Consider the following 22,377-nt stretch of genomic DNA (forward strand, 5'->3'; position numbering starts at 1 on the left):
ATTCCTACTAACACTCGTCATTTTTAAACAACAACACACTTTTAAAGTGTTATAAACAACTGCCGTTGGTAACAAATGCTGTGCGTATTTACTTTCTATCAGTTTCCAATACGATAACCGTTTCCATGCCATTTTTCCCTCTGCTCAATCCCATTCCATCCTACAATTTTGGTGTATCGACCTTGAAACTCATAACGTTTTGGAACCCGTTTCCATGGACGTTTTCGAATCGGTAAGAGTTCTTAAAACGTTTTGAACCCGACATGGAAACGTGGTAAATGTTTCTGGCATGAGATTCCAAACTTTCTACTACAACATTCAATGCTAAAATTGCTGTAAAGGGAGTGCTTGTTTTTATTGAACTGACAAAAAAAAATTGAGCAGCGTGCCATCTTTTCCCTCAATTTTTTTTGCCCTAAATTATAGATGTGACCCAAATACAGAGGTAACCCTTATGCTGATAAATACAGTACAGTATTATTCTTGCCACCCTTTCCATGGGTCTTTATTTTTAGAATTTTTTTTGTTTGATGTTACAGCAGGTTCACTAGCACAATCTGTAAAGAAAACAACACAATTTAGATTGTTTCTTAATGTTTTAAAAATATTAATGAACTCTTAATTTAAAGTCAAATTTCCAAAGAATATGTTAGCCTTACAGAGTGCTCCTAATATATTCTACTTCATCCTGAAGTTTTTTTGTGTGCAACTATATTCTCGTGCTCTGGGAGAGTTATGTTTTTGAATCGAGGATCTAGAAGCGTTAACATTAAATGGGTTGAATTCTCTTGAGAATATTTTTAAGGAAACCAAGTCGCTGCAGCCAGTGAGTGCTTTCTGAATATTTCTTGCGAATGTTATACCTCCTTGTTTCTCTATGTATAACTTATTGTTCAATTGCTTTAGTCCAAAAAATATTGGTAGAACCATAGAGAGGATTTGTTTGGTATCCCGGCATACTTTTGTTGTTGCTTGATACAGGACTGTAATTGAGCAATGAACACCTCTGCCAAGCATCATTCTCCTGTAAAATTAGAAACAGAGGAGGGATTTGTATCTAGTTCTGTGTTTATGGACATTTTCTTTGTTAACAGTCTTTATAACATAGGAAATTCACTGTTCCGCCTAGTTGAAATGTATTCAATAACTTCTGCGCATTTCTCATTATTGAGTTTCTGAAGGACTTGAAGTCTCTCTCTCTCGCTTAGCACCTGCGCTTATAGTGCTCTACAACTGCACGAGATTTTGTCAAGAGCTCTTTTGCATCTGAGTACTAATTGCAAAGTTTGTGTAAAGCATCCTAGATGAGTCCAGTTTCCTGCAACAGCATTTCAGCATTGTTAGTAACCACACTGGCACTGTTGTTTCCATCATATATTCATTTATGATTGACTTCATTTGTTCATTTATTCGTACACTGTCATAACTTCCTAGGAAATAATAATTTGCCAATAATTATTTGTTCAGAGTGAATTTTTGATTTACATACTGCAAAGTCACTGAAATAAAACTTTCATTAGCCATGAGCAATCAAAGGTCAAGCACAATGTGCTGGTATCTGTTTTGCTAACTTTACACAAACTTCGTTTTTCATTTTCATGTCAAGTGAAGGAATTGCAGTGTTTGAAAAATAATTACGTCCAGGTAGATCATTTTCTGGAACAGTTAAATTTATCAGTTGCTTGAACTAGTAATCAGACTATCAGAGACAATTGAATATGGATGGTTGCCCTTAAAATTCCATTTTGCCACTTGTTTAGCTGGAGCAGTAGACTTTTCAATGTTTCTTGGCCATTTAAATAAAGAATGAACAAAAGTATTCATGAATATCTGTCTAAGTAAGTTAAACTCGCAACTATTTTGAGGCATTTTTAGAGTGTCTATCCATAATGACATTTTTCCACTGAACATGTTATGTTGAGTGCTTGGTTTATAGATGTCAAATAAAAGTTGTGCTTGGCCAGTTATAATTTGCAATATTTTATTCCTACAGTTACAGGTTGCAGTAGGGTCACTGTTAACCGCATTCATATATACTGTGGGGGAAAAAAATTCCAAATTAGTGTTTCTTTAGTATTTGCGGTACCATTGTTGGGCTCGAGACGGCTGGCTTTTTGTAAAATGCAAATACTTTCCGTTTCTCCATCATCTTCATCACCACTACTTGGCAGTGCCCAAAAGAGTTTTGGTACTCTCCATAAATAGCAATATTCTTTTTAAAAATTTTGCAGAAAGTATTTTAGACATTGACACTCTTATCACATAATGTTTGTATTCCTGCATATTTATAAAGGACAATACAATTTATAAAGGATGGTATATATGTGTGTGTGTATGTATATATATATATATATATATATATATATATATATGTGTGTGTGTGTGTGTGTGTATGTGTATGTATATATATATATATATATATATATATATATATATATATATATATATATATATATATATATATAAACATATATGTATATATATATATATATATATATATAAACATATATGTATATATGAATGCAGAGCTACCAACCTCAAATCAAACCCATCAGTAATGACAATTATATGAAAAAAGTACACGTAAATCATGCACGATAAATTTTTCCTGGGGCATTATGACATTCATACAAGATAAAACAAGGACAATAATATGCAAAAAAAAAAAGATAAATATAGGCCTATGTATATGAATATAATGCAAATTAATGAATAAAAAAAATCTATTTGAACAATACAATCATCTGAACATGTAAGAAATGTCAATAATTTTACTGGAAATTTTAAATCTTCAATTCAAAGTATTCAAAGTTAAACTTTAGAACAACTGTCTTTTTATTTGCTTCTTTTATCCTGGTTGGATAAGAACTGTCATGTAAACAAACAAGACAAACACAAGGACTTGTAAACAATAACTCTGCGTTCGCTACTTTCGTTTCTTCAAATGTAGCGAAAAAACAAAGATATAGATTTATTGCTCGTCACGGCTTTAAAATGTCTGCATGTTTCTTTGATTCAATATGCCGTCTACAGTCATCCCTTCCACCATGTGCAATCGCAAAGTCACACGTGCATACATTGCAAAACGTGTGGCGTTCCAAACATTTGAAAACGATAAGCCTGGCCATTCTTTTGAATATTTAAGTCGAAAGTTCTGAAGAATTGCGTGTTTTTTTCCCCAGATACACATTATTCTGTCACACGCTTCATTTCTACAACCCGCACTGAAGAACACAACACTAACGAAAAACATAAAAACATTTCACGTCTGTAGACACGACAAAAACACTATGATGAAAAAAAATGGCTTTCAAGAAATAAATTAAAACAACACAGGTTAGCCAAAGTACCGTACAAAAATTATCGTGATATAAGTAGACTTCAAACGATAAGTCCGAGAATATGTACTAGTTGTATCGTACAACGGACGTAATACCATCCCATTATTATTTCAAAACACGAGAATTAATTTACTTATTTCGACAGTACATGCGCACACTTAGTACCTTACACATGCACATGTACTCTTAATAAACCTACTTACCATTTATAGGTAGCAGTTCACCCTCTTCTCACATTACTGCAGCTATCTTTCTTTTACTAGTTCCGTTATTTGAGCAACCAAGCGATGTATTCAAACTGCGTTTACGAAACACGCACAGCAGACACGGAATTTTCTCCGTTACCATGCAGCACAAAGCCTCGTTTTCGTAATTCGGGGTTAAAATCCATAATAATTACGGAAAATCCGTAATGGTTGGCAGCTCTGTGTATGTATAGGTATATATATATCTCTGTGTGTGGGTGGGTGTCTAGTTACGATCAAATTGGGAAACGTGGGATATTTCTTAGTACATAGTTCGTGGCTATAATATTTTGGCTATGCAATATATCACACACTATGGCACTAAAAATTAGATCAGGGATGATAATTATAATAGTTATGGTGTTTAACTAGGTGTTTATCTATGGCACAATGTTCATTTATATTGGTTATAGTGTTGTCCCGAAACAGGCAAGCTGCACACCGTGTTAACAATTTATTTGAAGTTACTTTTTACAGATTGTTTATGAACAGTATAAATTACGTTTGTATTGAAAAGTAAATTAATAGCACATATTAACAACATTATAAGAGGAGTGAAGTTAACCAAACTTTCAACACAGAATCTATTGAAGAGTATTATTAATGTTTATATTATGAAATATAAATTAATACATATACATAATAACAAAAATGATCAATGGAATGATAAATCATTTATGAACAAAAACAAATGTAGTATGAGATGATTAAAATTTTTTTATTTTTTTGGTAAAATTACAGTATTTTGATAAAGGCCACCGCCTGTAACATTTACCAAATACCGTGTTTTCTCGCATAATCGTTGCAGATTTTATTTTAAATCAAGTTTGAAAAGTAGGGGTGCGACCATTGTGCGGAAAAAATTTTTTTGTTAGGTAAAGTTATTCATAAAAACAAAACCCGTTCATGGAAAGTACGTTTATTTAAAAAAAGGCGGAGTATACAAGAGCACGCCAAACAATCTATATTAATAATTCCTTAAACAAAAACCTTTCTTCAACATTAAAAACTCTAACGCGAATGCAAGCCACTAGAATCTGACGTGAACTAACGTGTCGTAGTACACACTTGCCACGAAAGAATGCGGGCTATCAAATGTAGTTAACTCGGCACCTGACAGAGAGCGCGCGTTACATCCAATTGGCGAGATATCGATATTCGACTACGTGCGCGCGCTCTATACGGGAAGCAACATAACCAAACATGAATGATGCGCTGGCTACATTTTTATAAGCGGTACGCCGCAGTAACGCAGACAATCAGATAAAGGAAATACCTTTAAAAACGACTTTAAAAGAACATTTACACGTCAGACAACTTTGTATTTCCGTTTATTAAATAAATAAGTGGTAATAACCGAAATTAAATTTCAGATTACACCTACACTGCGGCGACGCAGACAATCAGGTAAAGGAAATAACTTTTAAAAACGTCTTTATAAGAAAGTTTACACGCCAAACAACGTCTTATTTTTCCGTTAATTTATTAAGTAAGTGGTAATGACCGAATAAATATTAGATTTCTACTTTAAAATACATTGTTTTATACGGAAAAGATACCTACACAAAGCATTCTGCATCTACTAGCGGGACCAAAAACATCATGCGAAGTTTACGCGAGAAGTTTTTTTATCCCAATTTTGACAGCCTAAAATATGGTTGCGACGATTACGCGCGTGCGATGATTCTGCGATAAAACACGGTATTAAACTTTACTGTTTCAAAATTTATGATTAATGCCTGGTTAATAACTTTGATACATAAATATTGCTTATACTGAATTTCTTTAAACTAACAACTTTAAGAGTGCAGCCATTGAAGTATGTATTAATGTATTTTATGTATTTTACTAGTAATTTGTTATTTCAGTGACTCAAGACCTAACCACTCAAATTCTTTGAGCTTCAAAACTAGATGAGTCGAGTATTAAAGTCTTCACTCTACTCAAAATTTTGTGTACTCGTGCACCCCTAATTAAATCACTGCCAAAGCAAAACCAGTAGTCATTTAAATATATGTAACACATAATGATGATGTGATAACAAAAAGAGCCGTATATCCATAATGAAATGATATCATAGAGTAACTATATTTATTATGGAATCTGGACTGGACACATATTACTTTATAATACCACAGTGCACCTTGGCAAACACTTTGAGATCCACTGCTATAGGCCATGGCTAATTTGTCCGCCAATAGGCCTGTATATATCATTGTGTTGTATAAATACTGTATTTACTTATACACAGCAGTTATTTGAATGCAAGATTCACAGTTATAAGAGGTGCTCATCTTCTTCTAGTCCTTAATTAATTATAGGTTTTAGATTCAAATTTCGAAGTAATAATAAAAGTGTGTCTAAGAATAGCGTAAATTCAGAAAATGTAGGATGACGTATGTAAAAGACACACAAAAAGAAAGTTGTTAAAATGGAGTGAACCCTGCATGAGCGTATGTTACTGTGGGGGCGGGAGGCACGCACCTTGCCCTTGTAGAGCTGCTTGCCGGAGGAGGCGTTGGTCCCGCCACTGGCACCCAACACGTCCCCCACCTTGGTCCACTGGCGCGTGGGCGCGCTCCAGCTGTAGCACAGCACGCTGCTGCCCTCGCGCACCAGCTTGGTCTGGCCGTCCTGGCGGCCCGGCTCGCTCAGCACGTCCGCGCTGGGCAGGCTGTGCAAACCCCCCCGGCACGGCGGTCAGCTCCAGAGGGGGTTGTTTCTAACCCTTTAGTTCTAGACTCAAGTGGTAGATTTGAGATTTCATGATTGGATTCGAAAATCAGTTTCAAGAAAATTAGGATGTGATATATATAAGTTAAACAGTACGCAAAGCCGTAGGAACGCAGAAAAATAACATCTACACAGTTATCATAACACAATTAGTCAAAAGGAGTTGATCAAGAATTGCCTGATTTTTACTAACAGCAGATAAAATGCCAGTGTATTTTGTGGCACCAATTGTTGGTTTTTCAGCACAGTTAATTTTTTTTCCCTGATTGACATTTTAATCGAATCTGGGTTATAACTTTTTCACAGTCTCCTGGACATCCTTCCTGCCCTGGTAATTCTCCCCTTCCCCACCAGACATCGTTCACAAGCTTTTTTGACAGTCCACTTACAGTTTACCTGTGACTCTAGTCATGGAAAGACATGGATCTTGCGAGCCACAAACCTTCACGAGCACATCTCGGCTTAGATACCCCAGCTATCATAGCTTGGCCACGACTATCACCGCTGCACTGCACACCTTTGGTCATGTTAATGAGCTTCCAAGCACGCACCGGCAATACAGTTCCGCTAAGCGCAGCCCGCATCACACGGCACCTGCAGTTTCTGCACTCCCCTCCCCCTGCCACCTCATGAACTCTCATCTCAAGCCTTAAGGCCCACCCTCGTGCTCAGCCCACCACCTACCAGCCTCTTCTGACAACACTATGTTAAGAGTTTTTTAGTACTGATGTTCGTCACCAGCGCACTACTTTCCTGGTCTCTATCACTTCTCCTCACCTTCAGCATAGCCCTACCCATTTAAGTTTTTTTTTTCTTTTCCTCAAGACCCCTAGCCAAACTTTAACTAGGCAAGCAACCAGCCCCCTCCAGGCTTCCAGTGTGCGGAATTGGGTGAACCTTTCTTTCTGATCTAAGTTACCTCCGTGTCAAAAGTCCAAAAGAGTGAACTAGTGTGGCATGTAGTCACCTAATCGAGGAGTGCTTCCCCCCTACCCCCTTTTTTTTCATAGAGATTGTTAGTGATTTTTCTTATTTTTTTTTTTTCAAATCGTTTCTGGTTTCTTTGCCATCTGAGAATGCCATAGTTTTGGTGCTACCCACCACAATTTGTGGAATTTACTTTTATTCAGGGTGGACACTATATTTGTATTACAAAATTCCAGGTTTTTTTCAAGATTTTCCAGGTTTTGCAATATGTATACAAAATTACATGTTTTTATTTATATAATACATAATGCAAAGCACACATTTTAAAACACGGGAACTTTATAGTACTAAATATAAAACAAAAATGCACAAAATGTGATACATACCTAACTAAAAAAACAGGTGACAGTTTACTAAATATATATATATATTTGCCACATAACTTTAACCTTATTTTGTGTTTCAAATTTCTTCGTCTATGAGAGCTGTCTGTTTTAAGGCATCACTCATTTATTGACTTTTTTCCTCAAGTTCCCTGAGGTTCTTTTCAGCTTGTCTTTTTTTTTTAACTTTTGGAACCAAATATATCTGGTATATTTTGTGCGTATTAAACAGGGCACAACACTGGCCGGCTGGTGGTTGTTTTCATTCAAAACGTGGCTGAAGAACTTGCATGGATCAGACTGAAAACATCAGGCTATACGTGTAAGTTATAAGGAATCTTATTATCATGAATTGAAATGATATGTTTTTCGAGTAGATATACACAGCGACCGAACGGATGCTCGCCCACGTCTTGTTTTAACTGTCGCAGCAATGTTTATTTTGACAGCTCAAGCAATTATCTTTTCCCGTGGGTTGATAGAAAAGGTCGCTTCACCCAGCATAAAAAAAGGGGCTACGCCACTTATTCCCCAGGCAGGAAACACACTAGCTGCCGTCTGTCATCCCCCGCATTTCCCCCCTTCCTTTCTTCTAACATTCCACGTCTCGTCTCTCGTGCGAGCAATAACGAAGCGATGTAGCAGTTGCACCACGCATTGGGCCATGTTTATGCTTTGTTTGGTGACCGCAGGAGGTCCAACATGCTTTTATTCGGTATATTCCCTTTTCATAGGACCACTGCTATTAAAATACAATAATATTTAAGTTTGAAAGCTTGTAAATTCCTTGCCAGAGATGACTGAACTCTAACTTGGAATAAAAAGTATTATGTTTTGACAAACTTTTTTTTGGCGGGTTGGGGGGGAAGGTGGGGTCCGAAAATATTTACTACCATCTTCCCCCTCCCTCAACTCTTCAGTAGAGGTGTAAAAGTAACGAAAAAAAGTGTACCCGTATGTATTTGTTACTATAACAATTAGTACTCGTTACTATCGTATTGTTACGTTACTCGTTACTTCTGATACCGCATAACATGCTATGTTATGTTGCAGCAACGAATCAAGTCGTACTGCGTACGGTACACGTATAGTATCAGTATGACGTCGCATAAATAATAATAAATAGAATATAAACAATTAACAATATTTGATAATTAACATTTTTTGTTAACCATGAAACAATTAAATCTCATTAGAGAGGCTTTATTATTTTATCACTTTTAAGATAAGAACAAAAAACGTAAAAATATGCGATAATAAAAATCAAAAACATACATATGTCTAATTTGTAAAAAATACTTTCTTACGTTGTTTCTGTTCCAATCTCAAACTTTGATCTACACACACAATACCTTTAATAATCAGTAAAAAAACTTGGACGACGAATTTCCAAATTACACTTTACTTAAAATAAACATCGTTCTTTGTAACGTAAATTCATCGAATATGCGCGCGCATGCGTAAAACATACGAAAAATGTGAGTAACTAAATGCATTCGTGTGTAACGTTTCGTTACTCGTTACTAGATAGCGCACCCGTTACTCAGTACCGAATACATACGGTTAGCTACAGCTCTACTCTTCAGTACCCTATTCACAGTAGCCAAATTTTAGGGGTGAAAGGAGGGTGAAAAGAGCAGTTTCTCACTTAAGGTTTTTCAAAGGGGAGGGAAGTTGGGGTGTTATAAGGGAGGACACTAGATGGTTTGTGTGAGCTAGCCTTGAAGAATGTTACAGAGGGGAGGATGTCATGAAGCCGCTGCCGCCAGCCAGCAGGGCGAGCTTACTCGCGTTGCGGAAACTAAAGCTGCCATATTTCTAAAGGAAATGTCCCATTATTTTTTTTTTGTTATTCTTACATGAACATTATTGGAATTTTTGAAGCCAACACAAAAATACGCTGTATGTTAAAATTAAAAGATTTTAATGATCTTTCATTACGTTTTTTTTTAAATATTTTTTTTTCTGATTTTCACATTTCGGTAAAAATTTCCAATTTTTTTATGGTTCCCGAGAATGTATTCGTAAAATCACTGCTTCGTTAAATCCGGGTGTTCGTGAAATCGGGGTTCTGGTGTACATAATTATTATACATTTAGTATTATTATTTTACAAATTTTAAGTGAACATAGCATTACCGACGGTAAAGGTACGTTAATGCGGAAGGTTTATCGGCCGGCCTCAACACACAGCTGCGATAATTCATAAAAAAAATGTGCAGTGTCATTAGTTACTGGACATATTTGACAGTTTATTGATAAGCGATGGATTACAAGACGTCGTAGTTTATAACACCGCTAAACCGTTGGAAGCTACTAGTATAAATTAAAATAATTAAAGTGCAAACGTAGGACTTGACTTTGTTACAGGAAGCGTTGGCTTCATCCTGAGCAGGCTGAGTGGAAAAAAATTCTGTAACTTGCAGGTTTCTTGATTGGTTATTTATAACTCTATTGTGATTCCTAGATTTGGCAAGGCTTGTAAATGCTCCCCTACTCATCGTATCGATCTTGAAACTTTTACTGCATATCTTGCATCTCGCACAAGTTCTGTCTTTCGCATTCTCAGTAGCCCATGGAAACTCAAGACTCATAACGACAGGAATACCTAGTAGCCATTGCCTCAATGGCTTCCTAACAAACTGCACAGCATAAGACTAACATTGCTCGAAGACTTGTACTGAACAGAACAAATTAGAACAACACCCCGCGTTGCACGCGTAGTGCGGTTCACATTCCCCCTCCCCCTCCCACTCCCACTCCGCCTCTAAGTGACGTATTGCGTCTATGAGGAAAGAAGAAACATGACACGCCTGGGAACACTACAGTCGCTGCCAACATGACACTGTATAGATTTGCCGCGTGATTATCAGACGCCGCAATGTATATCTTATATAAGTTGTGCGCATTTACACTGCAGCATTTGCCCAGGAAAGAAGTAAAATTCCAGACAGTTTCCCGGTTTTACCCCGGCCCTTTCAAATTCCCGACATTTTTCCGGGTTTTCCCGTTTTCCCGGTTTGGTTGCCACCCTGTTTATTTTCGGTTGTCCTTTTTGGTTCCAACTTCTGCAATTTCGAGCCATACTTAATTAGTTTTTTATTAACTCACTAGCATGATTGTTTTCTCTGTGTAGTCTATGTTTTAACTGTAAGCCCTGTCACTACGCCTCCGATTGGCCAACTATTAAATTTCACCGTCCTGACATGGACCTCGGCAGACCATTTCCAGCACCCTTTTCTCCGAGGCTTACCTTCTGCCCTCACCAACATGTGATGAGCTTCAGCTGGCCGGTAGAAGTGTCTGCCAAATGAATGCAGAATAAATTGTAAGTCCAGTTCCTTTTTCTTCCTATTGCTATCATCTAATGTGAGAGGACAGTGTGCTCCAAAAATGTAAAACTCATTATCAAGAAAATTTTCAGAGGTTTATAATCTTGATTGTTTTTTGGTCTATGAATTTTTCTAATGTTAGTCTAATTAATGAAAGAAAGTAGTTACTACATGGCCAAATGTTATCTATTTAACAAACCAAGCCACTAATCAGTCCATGGTAATAACTAAACAGAAACTTGCATCTGTTCAAATAAATTAATGGACACATGCTTAACTACCCCTCTGGCTTTTAAAATACTTTCCAGAATTTTGCTATATTGTTTGGGCCAAGATTTTGTTGTATAAACATAAAAAACATCAGAGGAGCTCACGCAAATTCTGCCAACACCTAGCGAAAAAAATTTGTAACAAACGTATGCAATGAAATTAAATTTCCTCAAATAAAACTAATAACCTTAAAATGCAATTGCCAAAATTGGGGGTAAAGCTAAATTCGCTATATTGGATTTTAAAAATTAATGACTTAGTTACAATTTGGATAAATTGATCAAACTTTATGGCATGACAAATGCAAACATGAACTGAGCTGACCGATGAGATGACGTCATTCGAACGGTAGTGCTTCGCAATCGACACACCTCTATGATTGTGTCACTTCCCCTCTTACGTGGACTACCTTCTGATAATCACTACACTTCCCCATCCATCTAGCTTTCTCACTGATTATTGAGCATGCATTGTTTGGTATAACCATGGATTCTTATAAATAATATGTTCCCCAGGCTTTATACCTTGTTAATTACTGCGGTCTCTAAATGCCTAGACGAAATAGCTGATTATCTTATGTGGTTATCTAAAACAGTCATAACTATCGCCCATGTTTAGGAGTGTTCAAAGCTGGGGCTTGTGGTTCCCCCCAAACACTTTGTCAGGACCCCGGACAAGCAGCTGTTCCCTGGATGAGGGGGGGGGGGGGGGGGGGGGGAAGTCGGAAGCGAGGCCAGTACGTACTCACTAATCTTAATGCCTCCCAGCTCCTTGCTGGCCTGGGCGCTCGAGTTGGCTACCTCCTCCGCGAACGCTTTCTGCTGCAGCTCATCAGCTTGGCGGGTCGGGTCCGTACTGAAGACCCTGAGTACACCATCGCTGCAACCACGCAACACAGTGGTAATCCAGGTTAACAGTTTATAGCTAGAGGTATGTGGAAACAGCAATTATAGTAACATGCACTTAAACCTGCAACTTCTGGCCGTGCCAGATTATTAGGTTTTACTGACGACAGAACATCAATGCATGTAGTTTTAATACAAATATTTGACTAACTATTGCCACTTATTGAAATGATGACAACTGTAACGAGTATTTTTCTCTTGCAATAGTGGCAAATCTTTAAATGCTGAGAAGCGCAAACTATATATACTACTTTGAATTTCAAGACAACTAGTATTTTTTTTATATATTGAAAAATTTATAAATTGTTAAAATGACATTATCATAGTAGGAATTATTTTCCCAGTTCAAAAGTAGGCATAAAACTTCACAATATGACACCTACATAAGCTCTGCAGAACTATAATCCATGAAAGCTATAAACACAATTTTAATGTCTATCTCAATAGCATTTAAATTCCAATTACTTTTGTTTATACTAGTTCAAGAATTCCACATTAGATACCTATCCACACCTTCTTGTGGAAGTATATAAATATAAATTAACCTCAGTTTAGCTACTCGCGTTGAGCAATAACCCAATAACATCAAAAATGGAATGAAACTCTTTTTTCTTAGATACAGTAAAACCCTGTTAAAATGTTAATCAAGGTACTGAATGATAAAAACTTATTAACATGGAAAACTTCTTAAAAGGGAAATAGTACAGATCAGTTTCTACATAAAAAAAATCATTAAAATGACATACTTATGTTATGCGCTGTTTGATCAGCTTTCTCTTTTAAAATTAGACCTTTTAAGGGAGTCCATTACCACAAATATTCATTGTTGGTTAAAATCCTCGCATTGCTTTTAAATGTTTATTATGGAATTAAGTAGTTATTCAAAATATTGAATTACCTTTTAAGTTACCACGAAAACTACACATTGGAGACCCTCAGAGGCCCTGGTGCAACCTGTACAGTGTTTGCATCTCTAGATTAATTTTATTATGGTAGTAGACACCAGTAAGAAATCCCTTATGTATTAGCTGTATAATTACTAGTGGCCAAAGTGGGTGGGGGAAAATTAATGTTTGTGACAGATACCTTGAAAACCACACATTAGAGACTATCAGAGAAACTGATGCTACTGTTCAGTGGTTGACTCTTGAATTTTATTTTTACTGTAGTAGACATCTGTAGGAAAGTCTTTAGGTCTATCGGCATCATTGCACATTTTGATATAAAAAAATAAAAACTGCACTGGGTGGTAAAAATAGAACTAGTGTATAGAGCTAACTTCAGCACAGTTAGCATTCTTGGTACTGGTGTTAATCTCTGCTGTCGTTTCTGCAGCATTCCTTAATTTTGCTTCAAGGATATTACAAAATGTTTAAATATTTTCAGTAAAATTCTTTGTCGTAAATACATGTATCTAAATATACCGGGTGATAAATAATTTATATATGGATTAACTCTGAATAATAACATATTTACTGTGACTGACCGGTAAAAAAAGTCATCAGTGTAATGGCTACCGATCGCAGCTGTTTTGTTTAGATCAATGAAACGCCATAAACATCTCGGTCACAGACGACTGAAATCAATTCCATGTTAGAAAGATTATAAACAAAATATATTTAAAAATGCTAAGGTAGCACATGCTATAAATTTTCACCTTTTAAATAAACGTTTTATTGCAATAACACCATCACTCAAAACCAATTTTTGCCCCCTCCAATCGTATATACGATTTTCCGTGGTGTTTTTTCTACGCAAGGCACAAGTTTTCATATCCTAAGTTTTTTTTTTGTTAAATAATTTTAGGTTTTTTTTAGTAGGCGCAGATGATCGCTTCAGTAAACTTTCAGCAATCATTGCAATGTCTTCTTACGAAAAACAAAATTATAAAGCATAATCAACATGCAAGATGACCGTTGTTCCTTTAAGCAGTAGCAGGTCAACTAACCTTGGAGAGCTTGAAGAAACCTGTCCATGATGCAGTGCTGCCATGCGGCGTTGTCAAGTTCTGAATAAGCCTAGTGCTATGATTTTTCAACACACGTTTTACGAAAAATTGTGCACAATTTACGGATAATTCTGTTGTAAGTCCAGCCAAAACGAAAATCATAGCAAGATGAGTAAACTACAATGTTCATCATTACGTCCCTCATATAAAATTTTTACCACAGAGCTTAACAATGGAACTGTATTAGCTCCTCATATTGTTGTACCAGTTGTGTGACGTGTCACGCAATCAGGTCAACGAATGGATAGCGGTTTATTTATGTTGTGTATTCATCAGACGTTATGCCTCGAATGTGGGAAATGGTGTACAGATGGAACAGCCTTACAAAGAATACAATGAAAGCAGATGATTGGTCGAAAAATATACCATAACAGCGTGCTGCATGCGGCAAAGGTTATGATGGTCATGTTTGTTATTGCTTATAAAAAATTGTCTAAAAGTTTAACTATAAATAAAGTTTAAGAATGTAAAGACAAACTTTATTACATTATTTTATTCCTGAAATGATGAACGTTATATGCAGGAAGTATCTATAAATGCAAACGTTTTGAATGGGAAAAATTAACATAGGGATGTATGGAAAATAATGATCAAGGGAATAATTATTTAAACTTTATAAACGGGAAAACATATTATGCGGGGACTTCTTAAGCGAGTTTTACTGTATTTTCTGAGTGTTTCAAAGTAATAGTAAATAAAATTATTTTGCCTGTTCAAGAACATAAAGTAAAAGGAGTTATCATAAATAGGGAACCGGGAAATTCGCGACTCGCGAATTCGCAAAAATTGTTAAAACCATTTAAATACATTATAAAAATGATTTAGTATGTTTTTTGAATCAAGAAATACTCACGAATTTGTTAAAATTCGGTAGTACCCACGAATTTCTGTATGTATTCAAGATTATCCGCGAATTTTTCGGATCCATGACAGAAAAAAAAGTTTGTGCGAGCGCGAGACGGTTGTTTACTACTTATCCCTCAACAATATCAGGTTGCAATAGCCGGGTTGGCGGAAGTGGGGAAGGGGGGAAGGGGGGAAGGGGGGAAGGGGGGACGGCAGCGGCGGAAGATGAACAGTGAGTGTGTGACAGTGTAAAAGGGGAGCAAGCGTAGTGCCAGCTCGGTCCAGTCAGGTTTGAATAGTAGTAGGGTGGACATATATTCGAAACGTTCGTTTATATATGCGGATATGCCGCCCAAAATAAACATTGACGAAAGAGTGAAACAGTTTCCCCAAGATGGAATGGTTAAATCTCAAAATATTATGATATGCCGTTTTTGCAATAAAACAGTGGCATGGGAAACTTCCGACGGTGTGAAGAAACACATACGAAGTAATGGTCACACTGAAGCCGTCAAGAAAGGAAAACGGCAGAAAACAATGTTTGAAGCTGTCGAAGGCGCCAAGGAAGCGAAGGTACGGTAGTGTTACACGATATAATGCTGGCATACATTCATTATCTTTCACCAATATTGAAAATGTATATCACAGAACCATTAACAAATCGTTTTTATTTTTTATTGTTTTATAAAAAAAGAAGTACGTCACTTCAGGAACACAAGTAGCTACAGTAAACTCTCGGTTATCCGGGCCCCGGAATATCCGGTTTTTGGGTTATCCGTGCATGAATTTAGATTAATTAATAGTTATTCTGAAGCTGTAAAAAAAATGACCGCTCCGACGTACATATTTATTTTCTTGGCCGTTTAATATTTTTAACCACTCTCTGTCTGTGTCAGAAAGCTGTTTGGTCTAACCTTTGTGTCGTCCTCCCTTTCAGATGTCACATTTGTCAATCTTTAAACCTGAGGGGGATACCCTTACTTCTACTCCCCCACCCCCCTCCGTTGACTTTTCTGTTTGTTTGTTTCACTTGTTACATTCCGCTCGGCCCAGCAACACGGCAGGCGCCTGGCGAGTGACGTGTCTGGCTGGCATTCGGCTGGAAGAATGGCCACGGGTTGTGAAAGGGCGAGGGCGAGGGCGAGGGCGAGGGCGAGAGCGGGGGCGGGGGCGGGGGCGGGGGGGGGGGGGGGGGGGCAACCTTGCCTGAATTTATGTGTGCATTGTCAGCACAATCTTATCTTGCGCAGTGTTAACTTTCTCTCTTCCAACAACTGTTGTAAATGACCGTGAACGAGCAACCTACGTGAAGGAAATCTTCAAGAGTATATCACGACAGGTTTTCATGATGCAAACAATATCGTTTTTCTCTAGCGACAAGGAACTGTAAAGATTAACTTGCCGCCGAGTTGTAGGAAAAATAAATACAAGAAACAGTGGGAGTGGGTGCCGCGTCGCCAGCAGACAGAGAAAGACCACATGGCGAGGCAGTGCCCTATTTTTTTTACAGCCGAGACACTAATTCGAGGGCGGCTCTTACCGTGAAACAAATTATGCTGTTTTTTATTTTTTTTATTTATCTTTTACAGGATTTCAATTATCCGGGCATCGACGGGTCACAATTAAAATGGATAATTGGGAGTTTATGATAAAGCTGCCAGCTACATAATTTTGCTACTCAGTGCTAAAGCACAGTTTAAATAAACCTGCATGTCCTTTTGTTAAAGCTTAGAGTTGTATATTTCTGTTAAAAAAATATATCTATAAAAATATACTAAGTCCATGTTTTACTTTTAGGTTGCTAAAATGGACTTCATCACATCGACAGTGGAAATGATGGTATCTGCAAACATACCACTTGAGAAAGCAGATCATCCAGCATTCAGGCAGTGGGTGAAAAAACAAATAGTTGGTGGTAGAGACCTGCCTAGCAGTGATACCTTACGCCGAGATTACCTGCCACAATTAGCCAAATTTAGAAAGGACGAAGTGGTTACAGCACTGAAAGAAAAGAGTGTTGCCATAATGTCAGATGAAACTACAGACAAGTTAGGGAGAGCAATTTATGTTGTTTTGCTCTCTACAGTTGAGCCTTGTGACTCTCAACAACAGTATGTTGCAGCTGTGACTTCATTAGAAGCTGTAAATGGCAGGACATGTGCTAGAGCTATTTCTGATGCCTTGCAAGATATGGAGGTTGGCTACGATCAGGTGGTGGCATTTGTAAGTGATGCAGCTTCTTACATGAAATCTTGTTTTGATGGTCTTTCCATATTGTTGCCTGATTCAGTTGTGCAAGTGCAGTGCTGGGCCCATAAAGTGAATCTTCTTGGAGTCCTCATGAAAAACAGTCTTTCAGAATTAAACCAAGTTGTAATATCTGTGAAGCAGATATTTTTAAATGCCAGGAAGAAGCGTTATGCTTTCCAGCAGTTTTTGCAACAGGAAGGCTCTAGTGCTGGATTTTTCCCTATTCCTGTTGTAACCAGATGGAACTCCTGGTTGACAGCAGTTGAATGGCTTTCTGATAACTGGGAGATCTTGTTTGCTTTTCTGCGGTCAGAGACAGCAAGGGAGAACAATTTCAATGGTGGTTTATCTCATCTACAGACCCTTGGCGAAGAGGAACTCGGAATGCTGCATGTACAACCACTCTTTGTGAAATCAGTCAGTTCCCTCATTAAACCATTCTTGGTAAGCTTGGGAACTAATTCTAAGCCTATGGCTTCAGAAGTCTATCCAAAACTCCAGTTTGTGAGGAGGAGACTGCAAATTTTGGTGAAGGTGTCTTCAGTGATGAAGTGAAGGAAAGTGCCAACAAGCTCAAGAGTCTCCACAAAGGAAAAACCAGTGAATTGTTAAAAAAAAACAGCACAACAAATGTCGCTGAAGCTGGACAAGTTAATGTCAGAGGATCCTGCTCGCAAGTACTTGCAACCAGTTGCAGAGTTGTTTTCACAAGCAAAATATATTCACTCAGGATGTTACTAGCAACGAACTTAAAGTTCTTTTCTCAAAAGTTCCATCACTTAAAGACATAGAACTTGATCAGGGTGTACATGCATAAACTGAACTCGCAGAGCTATTGAGAACACACACCAATCTTAGTGTATTTGAAGCACTAAATTCAATGCAAGATGACCACAGATCCTTTGTGGTAGATGCTTTAAGAGCTATATGGATGCCTGTGTCAAATGTGGATTGTGAGCGCTTCTTCTCACAATTTTCTGGTGTTCTCGCAAATAGGAGAACAAATCTAAGTGTAACCAACCTTGAACTTCTGTCTTCCTATGCATATGAAGCCTTTGCATGAGGTTCTGGAAGTTGTCATTTAAGTATACGTATTTACAAGAAATTAATCTTAAAAACACTAGTAGCTACTAGATATTTTACTTCAAAAACACATTATTTACTGATTACACGTGTGTATTCATTTTAAGTGTCTGCCTAAGCTACATTATTTCATTGATTTGATTGATAAAAATGTGAATTACATTAATTCGCATGAACACTGGTTTAAAAATTGGTTTTAATTTTTTTTAAATTAATTTAAAATTATATATATGTAAGCTTTTATGCAGCAAATTTAAACAGCCTTTTCGATTTATTTTGATCTTGTATACATTTGCTACTCAAGAAATTTGCATTTTACTCAAGAATATTGGTAATTTTACTCAAGAATTTTTGCTTTCCTCACTCAAGAAATTTGGCAGGTGCTATTCAAGAAATTCCCGGGTCCCTAATTTCATTACTAAATTGTGGTCCATGGTAAATTGAGAAGCAAACTAATAAATTGGAGTGTTGACGAACTTGGTACTAACTAATACAAATTAGCAATACAAGTACATACCATATAAGAAGCGTTCTACTGTCACCAGATTAACAATGAACATCATTGATACACATTTCAATACTCTTCTGTAAATAGTCTTCAAAGAATGACTAACATAGAATTCAGCAGCCCTCCTTACGGTTGTTTTTCGTGGTCGAAGACACAATGCTTAACAGAAAGTTCTGTATCGCTGTCAATGACACTTATTCACCACCATAGTCTTGTAGGTTCCAACATGCTTCAAAAAGGTGACGTCGGGAGATGATGACCTTAGCATTCAGTAGACCTCCTTACAGGTTGCTGGTACGCAAAGTGTACAGTTCTGTTTCACCAATGACTTTCAATGAGATTTTATATATATGTGTATCCCAAAATTCTATCACTGCTAACATACAGTAAAGTTCAACCAGTGTTGATTCAACAAAATGTTGGATTTGGTATCTTGAATTGAACAAATCCAAGAACATAAACTAGTTATACCCCTTCACCCCCGGAACATAGATTCTGTACTCAATAGTAGCATACAACACCTGAAAGTCTATAAAACTCTATATCGCTGCAACACACATATAATTCAGTTCCATGTCAAACACCAAACTGACTAGGTAAATGTTCTAAAAGGACTAAACTTTTTTCTATTGTCTTTTTTTTCCCTGATATTACCAAAATTCATAAAATAATTAAGTCAAAAAAATTAAGTTACTTACTTTTAAATTAAAAACCGTTTTTAAATAAATTCATTTTGCAAACATTTGTTTTAGGATTAAACATATTATTCTTCTATTATTGAAATAATTAAATATTTAATATAATTTTCAGGTGATTTTCTGTGATTGATTTCTTCACAATATCAAAGAAGACACAAATGGTATCTACAACAATGTACACTAAGCTATTCTAAAGTAATGAGACTAGGTCTGGTAAAAATAATTTATTGATCCAATTGGTACATATTGTTAACATTCTTCAAAATAGTTTCCTTTGGTGTTGATACACCGTTACCAATTTGATTCCATGCTGCAAAGGCTCCCTGGAAGTCAGCTGCTGTAACCTATTTCAGAGACTTGTGACAGCCCAATGGATGGCAGGAACATCTTTTAAACGGTGACCTTTCATGATTCTGTTGAGCTTTGGGAACAGGAAAATATCTGGCGGGCTCACATTCAGGCTGTACGGTGGCTGCAGCAGGGTTGCAACCCCTATCCGCACCAGGTAGGAACTCACAACTACTGTGTTTTATCGCATAATCTTCGCACACATGTAATCGTCACAACCATATTTTAGGCTGTCAAAATTGGGATAAAAAAAACTTCTCATGTAAACATCGCATGATGTTTTTGGTCCCGCTAGTAGATGCCGAGCGCTTTGCGTAGGTATCTTTTCCGTATAAAACGATAATCTAATATTTATTGTCATTACCACTTACTTAATAAATTAACAGAAAAATACGAAGTTGTTTGACGTGGAAATTTTCTTATAAAGACGTTTTTAAACGTTATTTCCTTTATCTGATCGTCTGCGTCGCCGCGATGAAGGTATAATCTAAAATATAATTTTGGTCATTACCGCTTATTTATTTAATTAACGGAAATACAAAGTTGTCTGAAGTGTAAATTTTCTTTTAAAGACTTTTTAAACGATATTTCCTTTATCTGATTGTCTGTGTTACTGCGGCGTACCGCTTATAAAAATGTAGCCAGCGCATCATTCATGTTTGGTTATGTTGCTTCCCGTATAGAGCGCGCGCACGTAGTCAAATATCGATATCTCGCCGATTGGATGCAACGCGCGCTCTTTGTCAGGTGCCGAGTTAACTACATTTGATAGCCCGTATTTTTCGTCGCAAGTGTGTAATACGACACTTTAGTTCACGTCAGATTCAAGTGGCTTGCGTTCGCGTTAGAGTTTTGGTTTTTCTATTTAAAGTTGAAGAAAGGTTTTTGTTTAAGGAATTATTAATATGGATTGTTTGGCGTGCTTTTGTATACTCCACCTTTTTTTTAAATAAACGTACTTTCCATGAACGGGTTTTGTTTTTATGAATAACTTTACTTAACCAAAAAAAATTTTTTCCACATAACCTTGGCACCCCTACTTTTCAAACTTGAATTTAGAATAAAATGTGCGACGATTATACGAGAAAACACGGTAAAGTGGTGTGGGCTGGAGCATTGTCGCAATGGCACTTCCAGCAATCTGCCATCTCCATTTGTTTCCATTTAATGGCTCTGTGCAGGTGCGCAAGGACTTCTTTGTAGAAAAGGGCGTTGAATGTTTGTCCCAGAGATATAAATTCTTTGTGGACCATTCCACGCTTGTCAAAATGACAATGAACATTGTCTTTACTTTGGATCGTGACATTCTCGCTTTCTTGAGGCGCGGAAAGTTTGATGCGTTCCACTCTGAACTTTGGTGCTTGGTTTCGGGGTGTTACTGGAACACCAATGATTAATCGCCTGTTATTACGTTGTCTATAAACTCCAGTTCACTTTCTAACTTCTCCAACATCTCACTGGAAACAGCAACTCATGTTTGTTCATGACTCAACATTTTTGGCACCAATTTCGCACAAACCTTCCGCCATGTTCAAATTTTCAGAAATAATTTTGTGAACAGTTGTTTTGCACATGTTTACGTCTTCAGCAATTAATCTTACACTCAAACGATGATCGGAGTCCAGGAGATTTTTTTACCTTGGCCACATTTTCGTCCAAACCACTCGTTGAAGGGCCCAGATTGCTCCATGTCTTTAACTGTCTCCCAGCCATTCTTGAACTTTCTGAACCACTGCAAAACCTGGGACCTTGTCAGGGCATCATCTTTGTAAGCCTCCTTAACCAAGGCAAGCATCTCGGAAGCGAATTTGCCCAGGCAAATGGTCAATTTAACCCCTTCAGTGTTAAAATTTTAAAGTAATTTGGATGGAGAAAAAAAAGCAGGTTATTTTATTATATTTTCCAATTCTTTGTTTATTCTAGGAATAAAAAATAATCTTAACACAATTGTTTCAAAAAAATTTAAGTCACTATAATTATTTGAATTTTATGTTTACATGTTATGCTGGATAAGGTATGTTTGGAAATTATTACTGAAATAAGGATTTTATTCAATATTTTAAATTAGTTAAACAATACTTACAATCACAATCATCATTATCATCATAATAATAATAATACTCATCACCACCATCACAATCATCACATCATCATCATCATCATCATCATCATCCTCAACAATTGAAAATACATTTACAAACCAATTTCAATTAAAAACAAAAAGTAATAAATGTTACATCTCTATTGACTCTGAAAAATTCCATTATTTTATAACATGCTATTGATTGTTTTATTTACATTTGAATAAAAAAACATACTTATTGAACAAACATATTTTACCACCGTAGGTGAAGTTACTTTCCAATCTAGAAATACAATGTTAAATAAATCAAATAAATGAATAAATCCAAAGAAATATTAATATATAATGCTAAAACTTTTGACATAATTTACTTATAAATAACTTAAGACTACATGACATTGTGCAAGAATCCTTACTT

General features: G+C 36.7%; 1 protein-coding gene across 1 annotated transcript in view; it reads right to left on the reverse strand.

Annotated features, from left to right (window-relative positions):
• LOC134527649 (phospholipase A-2-activating protein) overlaps positions 1 to 22,377 on the reverse strand; it is a 121,368-nt gene that overhangs the window by 57,500 nt on the left and 41,491 nt on the right. The window contains exons 6-7 of the mRNA XM_063360514.1: positions 11,975 to 12,109; positions 6,071 to 6,260 (exon numbers count right to left, since the gene is read on the reverse strand). Coding sequence (XP_063216584.1) covers positions 6,071 to 6,260; positions 11,975 to 12,109 — 325 coding nt within the window. The remainder of the gene's footprint in view (positions 1 to 6,070; positions 6,261 to 11,974; positions 12,110 to 22,377) is intronic.

The sequence above is a fragment of the Bacillus rossius genome, chromosome 1 (genome assembly GCF_032445375.1).
Source record: "Bacillus rossius redtenbacheri isolate Brsri chromosome 1, Brsri_v3, whole genome shotgun sequence".
NCBI classification, from domain to species: Eukaryota; Metazoa; Arthropoda; class Insecta; order Phasmatodea; family Bacillidae; genus Bacillus; species Bacillus rossius.